At 49.4% G+C, this 18,739-nt stretch overlaps 1 protein-coding gene across 1 annotated transcript in view; it reads left to right on the top strand.

Moving 5' to 3' along the window:
• NUP43 (nucleoporin 43) overlaps nt 1-18,739 on the top strand; it is a 173,321-nt gene that overhangs the window by 95,849 nt on the left and 58,733 nt on the right. The window contains exon 6 of the mRNA XM_078646924.1: nt 14,997-15,148. Coding sequence (XP_078503050.1) covers nt 14,997-15,148 — 152 coding nt within the window. The remainder of the gene's footprint in view (nt 1-14,996; nt 15,149-18,739) is intronic.

Below are 18,739 nucleotides of genomic sequence, written 5' to 3'. Positions count from 1 at the left end.
GGCTCCGGAGCTAAGTATCTGCAGCGCAGATTGGCCTTTTACCGTCCGGCCCGCTCCTTGCGGTCGGAATCTCTGTGCATGGCCGTGGTGCCCCGTGTGAGGAAGGCTCGTATCGGGGGTCGTTCTTTCAGCTTTAAGGCCCCCCAGCTGTGGAACTCTTTGCCCTTCGCTTTACGCAGCATTCCTAGTTTGCTCCTGTTCAGGAAAAACCTGAAAACATGGCTTTTTAATCTGTAGGCTGTTCCTTTTTGCTTTACTTTTTCCTTTTGTTTGTTGACTGTTATGTTTTTTATCTGCTGAGTTGCTCTTTGAAAGCGCCGGGACACTCTTGCTGAGTAGCCGTGCGCTCTATAAATACAATTTTAACATAACATAACATAACATCTGAACACGCTGGAGTGGGTATTTGTCATAGGGAGCTGCAGGGGGGCAAAATCGCAGTGTCCCAGCTTCTCGCCATCTGGGGGCACTGTCGATCACCATTCTCTGCCTTCTCTTTTGTTCCCATGAGGGGTTGTCATGAGCTTGCTCCCGGCAGTGCAACCGCTTCAGGGTAGGCCGCCAGTGTTACTCAGCCCTGAGCTCCCGGCACTCAGCCCTGAGCTCCCGGCAGACAAGCAGAATGGGGTCACATATTGCGGGTGAGGGTGGTCTCTGCAAGGAAATTAAAGGGTCCTGGAATAAGGAAGCACAGGATATAGGACCGGATTTTGGCAGGCCTCTGCAGAGCTCTGCCCTTATGCTCGTGCCAACATCCTGGCCGTGCTCCAAAGCAATTGGAATCTTTTGTTTAAAAAATATATATAAATAAAGGAGCTGCAGTTATTAGCAGAAGGAAACTAAGCATTGTTCCCAGCATTACAAGAAAAGATTGCTAATTCAACCATCATAGCTTTGCAGTGATTATATAAATATATTCAATACTGTTACTCTAACACTACCTGTATTTTAGAGGGCATAGTGAGAATGCGGTCTGCCAATTCGCTTGGAGCAAACCGATTTCCCTATACCTGTGTGTGCTGTATCCAGAAAGCCAGTCTGGTGTAGAACAGGCCACTGTCCTCTACAGGATAGGATTCAGCAAGGCTACATCGCTTTCACAGACGAACGTTCCAGGATAATCTATCGAAGTGCTCCTCTAAGGAACTTGGCTCAGAGGCAGTTTATATAATAAAAGCCTGGTTCTGTTTGCACTGTGTTTGAGGTGCAGTGCTGATGTGATTGTTTGTCTTTCCGTTTCAGAGCACTGAAGGTTGCGTTTGGTAAATCAGCTCAATCCTCAATCCAGATTGTAAATTGCAGAAGACTTTATAAACTTGCACTCTCATCCAGGAAAATAAATCTATTAAGTCGGAGGCATGGGGCCCCCTTTGAAGCTGCCAGTAAGGTACAAGGTAATCGAGCCTTTTGGGAGATTTTTAACAGGCTTTGTTTTTTTATGGAACCAATATTTTTATTAGTAAAGGAGAGTCAGATCATGAAACACAGCTGTTCACCTACAACCACTGGACGGCAGAGCTCACTTAACTCGTGTATACACAGCTGTGTGCCTACAACCCAGAGGCTGGCAGCGTGGTTTGCATTAATTCTTGCTAAATCTTCATTGACATCTCAGATTAGTAATAGAAAAAACAAAACGGTAAAAACAAGCCACCCCAACCCTCCCTTCCGCACCAGTCATCTCCTTCCCCTCCCCCAAAAGCAAAGTGACAGACACTGGGACCTTCAAATCATCACCTAGTCTCAACCGTTGCAGCGAATTAAGTAGGGTCTTGTGGTAAGAGGCGAAGGATTTGTAAGAATTTGGGACAGGTAATCTCCCTCAGTTCCTTAGAAAGCAAGTATAGGAAAGGAGCACAGCACTCTACATATGTATCTCCCTTGTGGTTGGCAACCAAGAACAACCGTGCCAGGGCCAGCTATAGTTTTTGCAGCCACGCATTGAATTCAAGCACAGTCGGCGTCCCCCCAATGTGCAAGAATCACTAGCCATGCAACTAAGAGTGCTAATGCAATCTGTCTGCCCCTCACGGAACGGAGAGGAAAGGTCAGAGGGTTTGGGAGCCCTAGAAGAGTGTACACTGGGAATCGAGGGAGAGATGTGTTAAAGGTCTCATCAATATTATCCACCACCTCAGTTCAATAGCGCTGCAGTTTGGGGCAATGCCACAACAGGTGTACTCGATTCCCAGGCATCCCACAACCCCTCCAACAGAGCTCTGATTTGGTCCTATCCCAGCTGTGAATGCGTACTGGCGTAAAGTACCAATAAGATAGTAGATTCCATGCCCGCTGTATTATGTGCTGTGTGGTGTGCCCGGAAATGTATGTCGTCCCATTCTTTGTCAGACAATGTTCTCTCCAATTCCGTCTCCCACCTTAATTGCCCTTTAGTGCGCCTTCCAACGTTGTGAGGAGCAAGCATTGTGTATATTTCAGAAATGAGTCGGCGATCCCCTGTTTTGCACACAAGCCATTTCTCAAACGACAACAGCGGGCGTGACACCCCTTCTAGACATGGGGGCCGAGTTACCCAGTTCCTCAATTGTTGTTATGGGAATTCATCAGAGGGCATTTTCCCGTTGTAGTTGGGCAAAGGGGATAAGGCCTTTTGTATCGAATAGGGAGCCAACCCTTTTGCAGCCCGCCTCCCTCCACCTGTAGAAAATTGCTGAGTCTCACCCTGGAGGGAACTCCAGATTGTCAACAATCGGAGTCATTGGTGAAGGAAAGGTGGTCCAACCCCGCTTGACCGCGACTGCATCCCAGACCTTCATAGTGGAAGAGATCCCTGGGGAGGAATATAGACCCCAAGCTCTATGCTTGCGAGGGAGCCAGATTTCTCGCCAGATATTCACCCCTGCCACCGACTGATCCATACAGTTCCAATGCTTTTCGGAGAGGGGCTAATTCTATTCGCCAATGTACCTGAGGCAGGAGGCACGATAATATTGGTGGACCACAAGTAGCCCTGATCCTCCCTTACTTTTAGGCAGCGTCAATTGAGTCAATGCTAGGTGAGGTTATTCCCTCCCCACACAAATTTATTAACCTATGCAGTTGACTCAGTGCTTTGGGGGGTGGCGCCATGGGAAGTATTTGATAAACATAGAGAATACGAGGTAGGACCTTCATTTTGACGGCTGCAATCCTACCAAACAATGCATTTAAAGTCACCGTTCTAGCTATAGTTTGGGTCAGTCTAATTCCCAGATATGGGATCTCTTTTGCGTCCATTGAAACGGAAATTGAGGCTGGATGCTTTCAACTATATCGGGTGGGATCGAGAGCTTAAGTATTTGGGTTTTAGTAAAGTTAACTTTCAAGCCTGAGACCTCGCCAAAGCTATTTAATTTGTTGATTACTGCTGGCAGGGTAGTCTGAGGCTTCGTAAGCGATAGTATGAAGTCATCCGCATGCAAGATGACTTTATGGATGTCCTTTCCAAATCTAATTCCCTCTCTGAGGATCATTCCTCAGGCGCTGCGCGAAAGGCTCCATATACAGAGCAAAAAGTAAGGGGGACAGAGGGCACCCTTGCCTCGTCCCCCGAGAAATCGGTAAGGTGGTGGAGATAGCACCTTTGACACGGAAAAAGGCTTTAGGCTCTCGGTAGATGCATTTGATCCATCCGATAAACTTCTCACCAAACCCAAAGTAGTGCACAGTGTCAAATAGATAGGCCCAGCTCACCCGATCAAGCTCCTTTTTGGCATCTATTGATAAAAATAGAGCTTGTTTGCGTGACCTGTGAGCGCTGTCCATAAAATGAAAGAGGCGCTTGGTGTTATTCCCCCCTCTCTACTAGGGATAAAGCCGGACTGATAGGTGTTGATCAAACCCGCCATTAATGGGTTTAGGCATGAGGCTAATACGCTGGTGAAGATTTTCACGTCTGTTTAGCAATGATATGGGCCGGTACGATCCACATTCAGTGGGGTCTTTGGAAGGTTTTAGGATGACCGAAATGGCCGCTTCTGACATAGAATCAGTCACAGAGCCCGCCTCCAGGAAAGAGTTAAAAAGCTTAGTCGAGAATGGTGTTATCTGTGGACAAAAAGTCTTGTAGAATAAGGCTGAGAAGCCATCTGGATCCGGAGCCTTCCCCACCTGAGGCGCGCGGTGGCGGAAATGGTTTCTTCTATTCGAATTGGCTGGTCTAACTGTTCGGCTGTGGCTGACGGTAAGGTGGAAAGTGTATAATTCTCCAAATAAGAAGGGTCTCACACTGGGAGATCTTGTCTTGTATAGAGAGAATGGTAGAAATCTCGAAACACTTTCACGATATAGTTGTCAGCAGTGACCTCCTCATCCCCTGGGTGTTTGATCGCTGCAGTCGAGGATGCTGCCGTGTTAACCCAAAGTCGTTGCGCCAGGAGCTTACCACATTTATTCCCACTGAGCTAGAATTTGTGTCTCAAACGAAGAAGAGCGTACTCCGCCCTATCGAGGTCGATCCGTTTTAGCAAAAGCCTCTTTTTCTCCATTTCACGCCACACTCTCGGGGCTCCCGTTCGTTTGTGAATGGCCTCCATCTCCCCCACTTTGCGTTCCAGCTCTTGCCATTTATCTCGGTGGACCTTGTTTTCTGCCACAGAGATTGCCATAAGTTCCCCTTTCATCACTAGTTTCAGTGTCTCCCACACTGCTGCTAAGGATGCCGAGCAGACATTGTTGAATCTGAAGGTATTCTATCAGTCTGGATTTTAACGAGGCCACTGTCTCAGAGGATTGTAGCAGGCATTCCCTCAGATGCCACCATCAGGGGGTTGACGGGGCCCTGAATCCCCTTTATGGTAACCGAGATAATGGCATGGTCAGAGAGAGATCTGGGCTCTATGGCAGAGTCTGTGAGGCGGGACATTAGGGACCTAGTGATAAGAAAGGGATCCAACCGTGCATACGATTTATGGATTGCAGAATAATCGGTGTAGTCTCTCTCCCCTGGGTGGTGGATACACCATATATCTAGAAGTCCATTGTCCGCAAGCCACCTCAACCCTCCCGTGGAGAAGGCTCCCGCTTGGGCCGACCCCTGTGCGGACCGATCCAACCCAGTGCCCATTACTAAATTAAGATCCCCGCCTACCAGGATCGCTGCTTCAGGGGACGCCAGTACTTCTGCCAGGGCTTTAAGAGTAAATGATTCTTGCTGTGTGTTTGGAGTGTATATCGTGGCTATGGTGATATAGGAATTGTCCCAGTAAATTCTGAGTGCCAAGAAACAGCCCTTTATATCCGCTAAAGTACCCACTATTTTTCCCGGGAAATTGGCCCTGAACAAAATTGCCACCCCATTTTTCTTGGTTGAACCAGAGGACCAAACTGCTGCGGGAAACGCAGTGTTCGCATGCGCGTGCAGTCCCTCGAGAGAAGATGTCTCCTGCGATAGGCAGATATCCCCCCCCCCCCACCCGAGTTTTATTTCTCCCCTCCCCCTCCCTTCCAAACCGTGCCCGGTGCAGCTATGGGGTTCGGATGGCAGGAATCTTTGTGACTGGTGCGGAAAACCTAAAGGGAAAAAAACAACCACCCCAAAAACAAGTTACACCCTTCAGGCCCCTAACCAAGGAAAGTAAGGAATGACAAAAGTTCGTAATTATCTGGACATCCCAAGGGGACGTGGTGTAGTGGAAGACCTTCAGGTCCGAGTTGATCTCGGCACTCCTCAGAACGATAGTGTCCCACATCAGGAGTCTACACCAAGTCAGGGGTCCCTCCGTCTCCGCCTCGGGTGATCCATCTCGGTTACTGAAAGGTAAGTGGTTCAGGGGGTGGCCGGGTGGGCTAGCGATTGGGACAGAGAGGGTCTGGTTTAAGCTTGGACGATGACTTTCCGACAGCTGCCATCGTGCAGTTTTCTGTGAGGAGGTTCCATGGGGCCCATCGGATGGCTTTGTAGTTGAATCGTCTGTAAGACCCAGCACCTCTTCTGCCTCTTTCAGAGAGCGAAGTTGCAGTAGTCGGCCCTGGTATGTGAAGATGATCGGAAAGGGGTGGCCCCAGGAAAATGAAATACCTTGCTCCCTAAAGTGGGTGGAAATGGCTTGGAATTCCCTCCTCTTGACCAGTGTGGATGCTGCTATATCCTGGAATAATGTAGGTGCATGGCCTTGAAAGTAGATGGGTTGATTATCTTGTGCTTTGCAGTTTTTCTCCAGCTGGAAATCATGCACACACAAGGATGTCCGGTGGCTGCTTTCAGCAGTCCCACCCGGTGCACTCTATCCATCTGAATGCCCGTGGGAGCGTCATCACCTAGTACATGTTGAAAAAGGGCCAGAACATAGACTCTAAGATCATCTCCCTCCACCCCGGATCCTTACTTTGTTCTGCCGAGAGCGGTTTTCGAGATCCTCTGCTCGCCCTTGTAAGTCTGTGTGCTGCTCCTGAGGACGAATCAGCGCTTGTTGTATCATGATGATTTATTTGCCCTGGCTGGCATTATGCTCCTCTAGATTAGCAACGCGATCCCCCACCTCCTCTGTCACGTCTGATCTCCCGCAGGTTGGTGGAGAGCTGGCTTTTCATTTCTTGGATGTCCTTTTTGAGAGCGGAAAGCCGATCCTTCATGACAGCCTTGGTCACTGGCCTGTCCGCACCATCAGTCGCCTCAACAGGGCCATCCCCGCTATGAGCACCGTTTTGGAAGGCCACTCGATCCAGTATGCTTCACTAGCATCTCTTTTTTTTCGGCGCGTGCTTCGGCCATGTCCGCGAACTGCTCCGGGCAAGGTTGCGTCGCTTGATGTCCCACTTGCACTCTGCTGAAGGCGCTGGCGTGGATGCTTGGTTAATTGCCCTTCAGTGTCGCCTTGTTACATCCTTTAACCTGCCATGTTGTCTCTGGACCGTTCTCAAAGGGTATCCACAGCACCCCAGTAGCAAAGCGCACCAGGATCCCCCTGCGTCCTCCTGTATTGCTGAGGTCCACATCTCGTAACGCCCCTTCCCCCAACAGTGACATGCCCACGCTCCCCCCCCCCCCCCCCCCCCCCGATTATACCACACCTGTTGGGGAAGACTTTGCCAATTTCTCCCCATTTGGCAGTCCATAACATCAGGCAAATGGGTTCTTGGAAATATCAGATATGGTTATTGCCTGGAGCTTACCAGCTTTCCTCCAAACATTCCACCACGATCTCACAAGTTCTCTTCAGACGACATACATTTCCTAAAACAAGAGGTCCAGTCCCTCTTACTAAGAGGGAATATAACCAGTTCCCATATAGTACCAAGGCTCAGGGGTTTGCTATCTGTTTTTTCTCATCCCCAAAAAGGACGGTTCCCTAAGACCTATTTTAGATCTGAGAGAGCTAAACCGCTGCATACTGTTGGAGCATTCATGGTGACACTTCAACAGGTGCTCCCACTTTTACAAAGAGCAGACTTTGTCTAGTCTAGTTTTAAAAAACGCATATTTTCATGTTCCAATTCAACCAGCTCATCGTAAATACCTGAGGTTTGTGATACCAATTCAAGGTACTTCCCTTCGGAGTGACTACAGTGCCCAGAGGTTTTACTAAATACCTGGCAGTGGTCGCTGTTCATCTCAGAAGACAACAAATTCACATATTCCTCTATCTAGACGACTGGCTCATCAAAGCCAGCACTTAATAGAACTGTCTGCAACACACACAGATCACAATAGATCTACTTCATCAACTGAGTTTCACCATCAATGCTCAAACATCTCACCTGCATCCATCACAGATGCAGTCTGATCTAGGAGCTACTCTGGACACAGTCAAAGCTCTAGCATCTCCCAATGTAGCCAGAATGATCCATATTCAAGCTACCATTCTACGGTTTTCAACCCAACCATGCATTACCAGCCAGAGTGTTCATGCAACTACTGGGAATGATGGCGTCCTGCATCACACTTGTAATCCATGCAAGGCTTCATATACCCCCCCCCCCTACAAGAATGCTTAGCACGTCTGTGGAATCAATCACAGGGTCTATTGACCAATGTAGTGTTGGTAGACTGCCGCACCCATTGCTCTCTGCAGTGGTGGAACCCACGAAACGTATTAGTAAGCCGGACTTTCATCGACTCCGTTCCACAAATAGTGCTCACTGCAGACTCTTCTCTAATAGGTTGGGGGGGCTCATCAAAAAAATTACACAATACAAGGCATGTGAAGCAACAAGCACAGAAATCTCCACAACAACTATCTAGAGCTCTTAACTGTTTTCCAAGCACTAAAAGCTTTTCAGACTCCGCTCATGGCCAAAACTGTCCAAGTCCGAACGGACAATATGATAGCAATGTATTATCTGCAGAAACAAGGAGGGTCCTAGTAATCAAGGCCTTCATGGAAGGCTTAAAAAGGGTAATACCACTAATGATTCCCCCTGCACCAATATGGGATCTCAACATTGTTCTCACAAGGCTCATGGGCCCACCTTTTAAACCATTAAGCAAGTGACCTTTACAGTTCCTCTCATGGAAGGTTACATTCCTCATTGCTATCACATCACTGAGGAGAGTTGGTGAGCTACAGGCATTAACGTTAGAAGATATACAAAAGGGGATGATGGACGGAGCGTTTGAGCAAATCAAACACTCACCCCCAGTCAACTGATCTGGGTTTAATCCATCACCATTCTTTAGCCCACTCAGCCACCCCAGTTCAGACATGGCTATATGCAAATCAGTCTGACCCTGTGCCTCATGGGAACAGTCCAGCCCGAACTGCCAAGCCATGTCTTCCCTGGACCGGAAACAAGCATCCTGGGACCGGTTTCGGATTCAAAATCCTCATCAGCCAGGCTATCTTGAATCCAGTGGCCAAGTGAGCATGGGACTCACGTCTGAGCATACCCTGCCACACTTAGGGCGAACAAAGCGATACAAAAGGGGATGATGGACGGAGCGTTTGAGCAAATCAAACACTCACCCCCAGTCAACTGATCTGGGTTTAATCCATCACCATTCTTTAGCCCACTCAGCCACCCCAGTTCAGACATGGCTATATGCAATCAGACATCGCCTCCGTCTAAGAAGAGGGACTCACAGGGCTCTGTGTACTCTGAGGTATATACACCTTCCAAGCCGAGATCGGCTACCCCGCCTCCTCCTTTACCCAAGGAACCTCCACCACGGAATCCCACTCCGCCTCCGCTTCCACCTCTGGTTCCCCCTCATGGTCAGCCTCTGCTACCTCCTTAAGGACGGCCTCCGGTTCCGCCGAGGTCGGTTTCACTGCCACGGTATCCACAGCCTCCTAAGGGGACTCCTCAGCCGAGGGTCCCGGTCAGGCCGCAGTCTCCTGCTCCTGTGAGACCTGCGGAGCGTCCGAAGCCGAGGGGATCGCGCTCTCGTTCCGGACGGAGGGAGAGATCGCGGAGTTGTCGCCGGTCGTCGACAAGATCAAGGCGACGCCACAGGAGGCGCAGATCGAGATCCCGCATGGGCTCCTATGGGACCAGGGACTACTCGCCGACTTTGTCGGAATCCCCAGGGACGAGGGTGTCGCCAGTGGACGACAGTCTCATTCCAAGATGTTCTACTGAGGGGTGCGGCTAAGTTGGGCATCACGGTGCCCACTCCCACGACGTCCGTGATTTTCGAGACGCTACATAAGAAGCACCTTTCTCGGCCGTAGCTACCCCTAGTACCAGGATTGGTAGAGCCCGCTCAGGAGTTGTTTCTCACTCCGGCGGTGACGAAGGCGGCTCCCTCCAGGCTCCTCAAGAAGTACCGGGCTCCGGATGCTGACCCGGCCTTTCTCAGGATGGTCCGCTACCGGACTCGGTCATAGTGACAGCTGCTAGGAAGCAGCATGCCACCACCCTCGTCCACGGTACCTGCTGATAAGGAGAGCCGCTGGTTAGACTCGGCTGGCAGGAAGGTCTGTGGGACGGCGTCTACCGCAATGAAGGCTGCAAGTGCCGCAGCTTTGCTAGGGCGATATGATCGAGCCCTGTGGGAGTCCCTCCAGCAATTCGCTGAGCTCCTTCCTCGAGAGAAGAAAGGACTTCCAAGAGATTCTCAATGAGGGACTATTGGTGTCGAACCAAGTCATCAGCGCGGCTGCTGATGTGTCCCTTCTGGCGGCGCATGGATATTGCCATGGTGTCAACCAACGGCACCACACTTGGCTTCGCCTGACATCCCTCAAGCCAGAGGCCCAACAACGGGTGGCCAACCTGCCTTTCTCGGGGAAAACCCTGTATGGCAAGCATGCGGAAGATGAAATGGCCCGCATGAAAGCGGAGGCCGAGACCCTGACGGCTGTCGGGTTGGAGAAGCCCAAGGAGAAGAAGACCTACCGCCCGTTCCGGAGACGGTTCGGGGCGCAAGGCAAATGGCGAGGACAGACTTCGGGACAGCAACAGCAACAACAGCAGCAGCAGTTCCTGAGGCCCTTCCAGAAGCGCCAGAAGGGCAGAGGCCAGCAGTCCGCAGCGGCGAACAAGGGCCCGGCTGGGTCTAGGCCCTGAGCGGTTAATTCCCCTACATCCGTTACCCACTCCGGTGGGGGGAAGCGTTCAATTTTTTCTGGCAGAGTGGAGAAAAATTACTCAGGACAAGTGGGTGCTGAATATTGTTTGCAATGGATACAGTCTTCGGTTCACCAGCCCGCCTCCAGCAATTCCACCGGCCGGCTCGCAGTTTCAGCTGCGCGAGCTCCAGGCGGAGGCCAATATCCTGTTAAGGAAAAGGGCGATAGAAGACCTACCTCTGTCTCAAAGGGGAAGAGGTCTCTACTCCCGGTTCTTTCTGGTTCGCAAGAAGGACCAGAACGAGTTCAGGCCCATTCTGGATTTGTGACAAGCAAACAAGTGGATTCGCAGAGAGAAATTTTGCATGCTGTCGTTGCATCAGATTTATCCTCCGCTGCAACAGGGAGACTGGCTATGTGCTATAGACCTACAGGATGTGTACTTCCATGTGCTCATTGCACACAAACCCAGGAAGTTCCTGCGATTCCAAGTCGGCGCCAATCCTTATCAGTACACCGTACTGCCATTCGGGCTGAAGTCTGCGCTCAGAACATTCTCGAAGTGCATGGCAGTGGTAGCTGCGCACCTGAGAAAGAACATGGTGTTTGTCTACCCGTACCTGGACGATTGGTTGATTAAGGCCTCCTTCTCGGAAGCTCAAGCGCACTTCCAGAAGACGTGTGTTCTCTTGAACAAGCTGGGGTTGCACATCAACCTGTCCAAGTCTGTCCCGACTTCGGTCCAGTGCATACAGTACTTGGGAGCCTCCATCAATACGCTGTCAGCAAGCGTGTCTCCTTCGGAGGAGAGACGTTTATCACTCCTTCGGAAGGCTCAGGCTCTTATGACCGCTCCATCTACAACAGTGAGGACGGTGTCTTCTCTACTGGGATCGATAGCTTCTTGTATCTTCCTCACGCCACACGCACGGCTGCACATGAGACCATTGCAGGAGTGCTTGGAGGATCAGAGGAAAGGATCTTGGGACGACAGGATACGACTGTCTCTGCATGCTCTTCAGTCTCTGAAGTGGTGGTGCTCAGCGGAGAATCTCCTCAGAGGGGTTCCTTTTAACAAGGACATTCCCACGCAGACTATCGTGACTGATGCGTCTCTCCACGGCTGGGGGGCGCCCTCCGGAGACTTGCAGATACAAGGAACGTGGTCCCAGACGGAGTCCACGTATCACATCAATTTCCTGGAACTCAGAGCTGTTTACTTGGCCATGAAGTCTTTTCATACGTCCTTCCAGACCAGCTCTCTGCTTGTTCAGGCGGACAATACTACCACGATGTATTACCTCAACAAGCAGGGGGGCTTGAGATCGCGCACTCTGTCGCAGGAGGCGCAGGCGATCTGGCGCTGGCTTCTAGCCAGAGGACTGACGATAACGGCTACCCATCTACCAGGTGTGCAGAATGTTCAGGCCGACGCACTGAGCAGACTGATTCAGGAAAACCACGAATGGGTCATAAACGACAAAGTACTAGGAGAAGTCTTCGCAAGGTGGGGTGCTCCAGGCGTAGATCTGTTCGCCACTGCCGAAAACCGCAAATGCCGAGACTTCGCCTCCAGGTACTACCAGCAGGGAATGCTGGGGAATGCGTTATGGATCAACTGGTCGAACAGCTTTCTGTACGCTTTTCCACCCATTCCCCTGATTTTGGTGGTGCTCATCACGCTGTCCCAGTCCAGGGCGCGGATGATCCTGATTGCCCTGGAATGGCCCAGGCAGTGGTGGTTCACGGACCTGCTTCAGCGGTCTCTCCTTCCTCACATACGGCTGCCGTGCCGGCCGGACCTTCTCACAAAGTTCGGGGGGCAGATGGTGCACCCCAACCTCTCGTCTTTTAGTTTGTCGGCATGGCTCCTGAGATAGTGCAATATGGCCATCTGAATCTACAAGAAGATTGTATGGACATACTGAAGGAGGCTAAGCGACGTTCCACTAGGACTTCCTATGCTTACAAGTGGAAGAGATTTTGCATCTGGTGCATGTCCAAGAACTATGACCCAACGACGTGTAAGGAAGATGTCATCCTTCCGTATCTTCTACATTTGGCGCAGTCTGGCCTTAATGTCCATTCCATTAAGGTTCATCTCGCTGCGCTGACTGCCTACAGGAAATGCCCTTCACAGACTTCCTTCTTCCAGATCCCTGTGATCAAAGATTTTTTGGAAGGCTTGAAGAAAGTGTTACCTCCTGTCCGGCTTTCTTCGCCTTCATGGGAATTGAATGTGGTGCTGTCCAGATTGATGAAGGAGCCTTTTGAACCTATTCACAAGGCTTCGTTGCAGCACCTGTCCTGGAAGGCGGCATTCCTTGTAGCCATTACATCGGCCCGCAGGGTGAGTGAAATTCAGGCGTTGTGTTGCCAAGAACCTTGTACTGTATTTCATGCTGCTAAGGTTGTTATGCGTACTCGCCCTAAATTTCTTCCGAAGGTTATATCTGATTTCCATGTTAACCAGACCATAACTTTACCTAAGTTTTTTCAGAATCCATCATCTCCAGCGGAAAGGTCTCTGTATTCCCTGGATGTCAGGATGGTGTTGAAATTTTATCTGGATAAAACCAAAGATATTCGCAGGTCAGACCGATTGTTTATCAATTATGGATCAGTCCGGACCGGTCTTGCTACCTCCAAACAGTCCATCTCTAGGTGGATTGTGTCCTGTATACAATGGTGTTACCAGAAGGCTAATAAGACCTTAGGGGGTAAACCTAAGGCTCATTCCACCAGGGGCAAAGCTGCCACGACTGCTTTGCTTCGTAATGTTCCAATTGCAGAAGTCTGCAAGGCAGCCACTTGGAAGTCGGTCCATACCTTTGCTAAGCATTACGGTCTGGACACTGATGCCAGGACAGACGCTCAGGTTGGACAGGCTTCGCTGCGAAATCTGTTCGCACAGTAGTGGTGTTACTACTTTTCTCCACTGCCGCTTTGGTGTGGGGATGGGCTTGCCATTCTATTCACTAGATTATGACTATACAAAGAGATCCCCTACTACAGAAGGAGTCGTTTCTGTCCTGTAACTCCAGTTCTGTAGTAGGGGTATCTCTGTTGTAGTCATAAGCGCCCGCCCTCCTCCCCGGTGGAGAGAAATATTTATGTGAAGAATGCTACAGGTCTGGCGTGTTACGCCTTCAAAAAGAACTGAAAGTAAAAGGAACCTGCAGTGCATTCTGGGATACTGAGTGTTCTGGAAAGTTCTCTTAAAGGCACAGTATCCTGTTCTGAGCCACATAATGGCAGCCTATGGGGCTTGTCTGTCCACTCCTTCCTCTCTATCATTTCAGAAGATTTTGCTGGTAAAGGCAAGATTTTTCTCTGTGGAGAAATCTGGACAGGCTGTGCTGTTTGTGGATTTTTGGTGGAATTTCTAGTTGAAGTACTGGACAGTGTAGCCTGTAGATATAGGCTGCATTATCTGTCTTTAAATTCTCTCTTAAGTGTCTGTGCAGTTCTGCATTTTTTGACAATTTAAGAGATTATTTTTGATTGCTCCGGGGTCCACACACATGGGCGGGACTATTCACTAGATTATGACTATAACAGAGATACCCCTACTACAGAACTGGAGTTACAGGACAGAAACTACTCCTTACCCAGTAAGCATCTGTTCTTGGCATGTGGAGCTGCAGATTCACATGCGTCCACCCGCCTCCCCGGGTACCTGTAGTTGTTGCAGTTCTTAATCATTCATTTATATGCATGGACTTCTCTATAATACTCTTACTTACTCCATTCTCACCCTCTTGTGGGAAAACAATTCTAGCAATGGAGTCAGTGACCATGCGCACTATCACCGAAAGGAGGAGTCCCCTTACCTTGTGACTAGGTAAGACTTCCTCTAAGAAAAACAACTTGCAAACATCCTGACCCAAAACTAGATAGCAGGAGTATGCAAAGCATGTGAATCTACAGCTCTACATGCCAAGAACAGATGCCTACTGGGTAAGTAACATTATCCTTATCACACTTCATGGCTGCCGCCACTTCATTAATCTACAAACTTGTGCCACCAGGTGCAAGCTTCCCGCAGCCACCAGTATTTCTGCTGCACTTCAGTCCTATTCAATCTGCTCCCAGCAGTCCTCATCTAGTCCTCCTCGTCCTAAAGGACTGGTCAGATGTACAAATAGAAACTCGTGGATCTAGTAGCTTAGCCAGTCACCATTTCATATTCTGGGGAAGTTCAAAGTAGCTAGTGCTTACTTAATCCCTTAGCAAATGGGGCAAGGTGCTGTCGCCTACTAAGCAGCAGAGATCCTGAAAAGAAAGCCCACGCTTGCGATTCAAAGGACCATGTCTTCCCTCAACCTGCTGGTTCTGCCTGCCTTTTCTTTGTCACTCAGTATACACTTGATCAGCCTCTCACTGTGCATATTGCTAACGCATGATTGTTGTTCAAGAAAATGTGTTGTTAATTGGCTTTTGATTGAGTAATATTTTGATGAAATCACTTGAACTATCGTTTTTTTAAAATAATTTTTCTTCCTGATATGTCTCAATTCGCCTTTTACAATTTGTCTTAAACAGGTCTGGCGAGAGAGTTCCACTCCATTGTATTGACAGGCACCCAAATCAACAACACATTGTAACCACTGGTGGTCAGGATGGTATGCTAAGTGTTTGGGATTTAAGGCAAGCTGCTATGCCACTATCCCTGCTCAAAGCTCATGAAGCTGAAAGTAAGTACTTTTATATGTGGTTGTTTGTTTAAAAAAAAATAATAATAATCTTTCTGCAAAATGTTAATTTTTCAAGTTGCAGTGTTAGATTCTTTCAGGCTAGGCTGTCAATGTTTTATTTCCATTTATGGGATTTAGGTGACTTTCCACGGACCAGTCCTTCCTTCCAACCCACATCCTTGAATGATTTTCACTGTGTATTCATAGTGGCATAGTGTACCCCACTAGGGTGGCTTTGACTTAGTTGCTCAGTAGAATCGTAATGTTGCAACCTATGACTTGGTCCCCAGCACTGCAACGTACAAGGGACTGCAGAGGGAATATTGAGAACTCGAGCATTGCTGTAGGCTGGACCAAGGACTGTTGAGGAAAAAGTACTGAATAGAATAGAAAAATGGGCTTAAAAACTTAGGTCATGGTGAAATATTGGGGTACTGAGGCAGATAGAATGTTCGGACGCAGGTTCAGACACAAGGCTAGAATACATGAGAATAAAAAGGAAGTACGTGGCAGTGTCATGGCTTTAAAACGAAAATAAAGCCTAGAATTGCTGTTGGGCCAATGAACATTTTTACGAAGTTAATCGCCTTTCTTGAAGTAAAATTCTGCATTAAGCTACTGTTAATGTTATGAAGCTAATGGTACATACAGTACAACAGCAAGGTTATAGTTTCAGATTTGTATTTGGCTTCAATATTTGTCTTCCATCCACCCCAGTGCGCCCACTGGCCCTTCACCCACTGTGTCTTCAACCTCGAAACCAACCCAATCGGCACGAAACTCGCCAGAATCATCAACACCTCTGTCTCCACAGCAGGAAACAAGCAGTGGTCAGACCCCTCCTAAAGAAGTCCTCTGCCGACCCCAGTGACTTCAAAAATTAACGACTGATCTCCCTGCTAACAATCAGGAGTCCGTGCCAGCCACAGCACTGAGACTACGCTAATCGCGACCACAGACAACAGGACTCTCCTCGACTATGCAGAGACAGTGGCCCTGATACCCCCAGAACCCTCTGCAGAGTTTGACACAATTTCCAACTACACCCTCATCCACAGACTCTACAACATCGGCATTCAGCAAAACGTCCTCAAGTGCATCACCTCTTTCTTTACAGGACGCACACAGCGCATCTGGCTCCCTTCACCTCCGAACCCAAGGATGACATATACGGCGTACTCCAAGGATCATCTGTCATCCCCACCTTGTTCTACAACTACATGACCGTTCCCCTCACAGATGTCATCTGATAACGTGGCCTCAACATAATTTACGCTGACAACACTCAACTAATCCTCTTGCTCACCGAGGACCACTCCTATGCCAAAACTAACTTCTACGACACCACGACCAACATTGCCAAATAGATGAGACAAACTGTCTTAAACTCAACTCTGACAAGACAGAAGTACTGATCTTTGGGAATAACACTTAAGTTTGTGAGCACAGCTTGTGGCTAGCAAAACTCAGACCAACACCCACACCAACAGACCATGCACGCGACCTATGCATCATCCTCAACAGTAAACTGACCATTAAACGACAAGGCAACAGTCTCCTCCTCCTTCGACACCCGTTGCATGCTCCTCAGAATCTTCAGATGGATCCCAGTCAACACAAGAATGACCGTCAGGCACTCATCACCAGCTGCCTTAACTATGGCAACGCTCTCCACGCCAGCATCTCCACCCAGCTCCTCAAACGACTCCAGACCATACAGCAGAATGCGCAGCAAAACTCATCCTGACCTCCCTAAACACATCTCCGACATCTTCACTATCTCCCCATCCAGAAGAGCTGCAAGTGCAAGATCCTCACGCATGCCTACAAAGCTCTACACAATCAAGGACCCACCTACATCAGCCATCGACTGAACTTCCATTTAACCGCAAGACACCTGCGCTCCTCACTGGCCTGTGCTCAACCCCTGCATCCTTTGCAGCCTCCGGAGGGGGGGGGGCTCATTCTTAAACATCACTGCCGAAACTTGGATTGACCTGCCCCTCCACTTCCAATCAACTCCCTCCCTGGTGGATTTCAGAAAGAAACTGAAGCCCTGGCTTTTCGTCTGAGACATGGTACCTTCAGCTCCCATATAACCCTGGGGGTGACAGTGCTGCGTTATACAAATGCCGATTAATTGTATGTGAGCCTTGAACTAAAACTATTTTTTTTTTTTTTTTTAAACCTTTATTTGAGCAAGCATAGAAAAGTACAGGAATGGGCCTACAACCTCACGGGCTGGCCACTAATAATGCACAAAGCATGGATCAGAAGTGTACACCCGTGGTCAGGCACAAATCAGCACCCAGCAGTACTCCCAACATGTCACAGAGCATAGTGAATTTTTATTTTATACAAAAAGAAAAACAAACACTAGAAGGCGAACGTACGGTAATCAAGGTCAGCCCAAAGAACGGAGGTGATGGTCTACAAGCAGGAGAACCTACCAAGAGCCCTGAGGCTCCAACAAGGTCGGGGGGGGAGGGGGAGCAGCGGGGAGAATCGGAAATTCAAAAAACAGTATGAAAGGGTTCCGGGAACGCTCGCCTAGGGAGATAGGACAACATCAGTAGAGCCTACAAGGGGAGGTGTACAGATATCCCCACGATAGTCATTCCACTGGCCCCAAATCTTCGTCCACGCCCTGGGTCTGCCCCTGGCCACATAAACAGTCTTCTCACGAAACATGGACCAGTCCATGTTGTCCTCCCATTTCGAGACCTCAGGGGGCCTGGACGCGCCCCAGAGTTGCGCAATATCCCGTTTCGCAATCATGTAACCCAAGGTAGCCCATCTGGTCTGGGCCACAGAATAGTCAGTGGGCTCCCACACATTCAACAGACATCGTCGAGGCTCCGGCCGCAGGGCAACACCAGTCACCGCAGTCATCACCTCAAGCACAGCAGTCCAGTAAGCAACCACAACCGGGCATTCCCAAAGAATGTGTAAAAAAGTAGCACTCGACCCACAACCACGCTTACATAACCCATCCAAGGAAAAGCCCATCGTTACCAGACGCGGACCAGTGACATATACTCGATGAAGAATTTTGAGTTGAACCAAACGGAGACGGGCAGGAATGGCAACCTCCTTGGGAGAAGAGAGCGCTGATTGCCAATCCTCGTCGTCCAGCTCCAACCCATCGCCGACCCAAGCCTCCCGAAGTCGGACCAATAAGTCCGCCCGATTATTGATCAGCTTCTTATAGATCAGGGAAATGGTACTATCAGGCAGGTGCCCATCAAGGACACTATCTTCGAGGGGGGAAGACTCGGGCAGGGCCTCATCAGGAGTCAAGACTGAGGCGAGGGCGTGACGGACCTGCAGATAGCGAAAAAATTCCCTACCATTCAAACCATACTCCTCTTGAAGGGCCTGGAACGACTTCACTCTACCGTTCGAACATACATCACCCACCTTACATATACCAATCATATCCCAGCGGTCGAAGCCCTTAGTGAACCAGAGACACCCCAAACGCTCCGAGGCATAAAGCGGCGTCGCCAGCGTCATACGATCCTCCCATCCCAAACTCACATTCGCGGCTCGCCACACAGTGACTGCAATCCTGGACGGGCCCACAAGATG

The sequence above is a fragment of the Lissotriton helveticus genome, chromosome 6 (assembly GCF_964261635.1).
Source record: "Lissotriton helveticus chromosome 6, aLisHel1.1, whole genome shotgun sequence".
NCBI classification, from domain to species: domain Eukaryota; kingdom Metazoa; phylum Chordata; class Amphibia; order Caudata; family Salamandridae; genus Lissotriton; species Lissotriton helveticus.
Note: the sequence above shows the minus strand (reverse complement) of the source record. Positions and strands in the feature narration are given on the sequence as shown.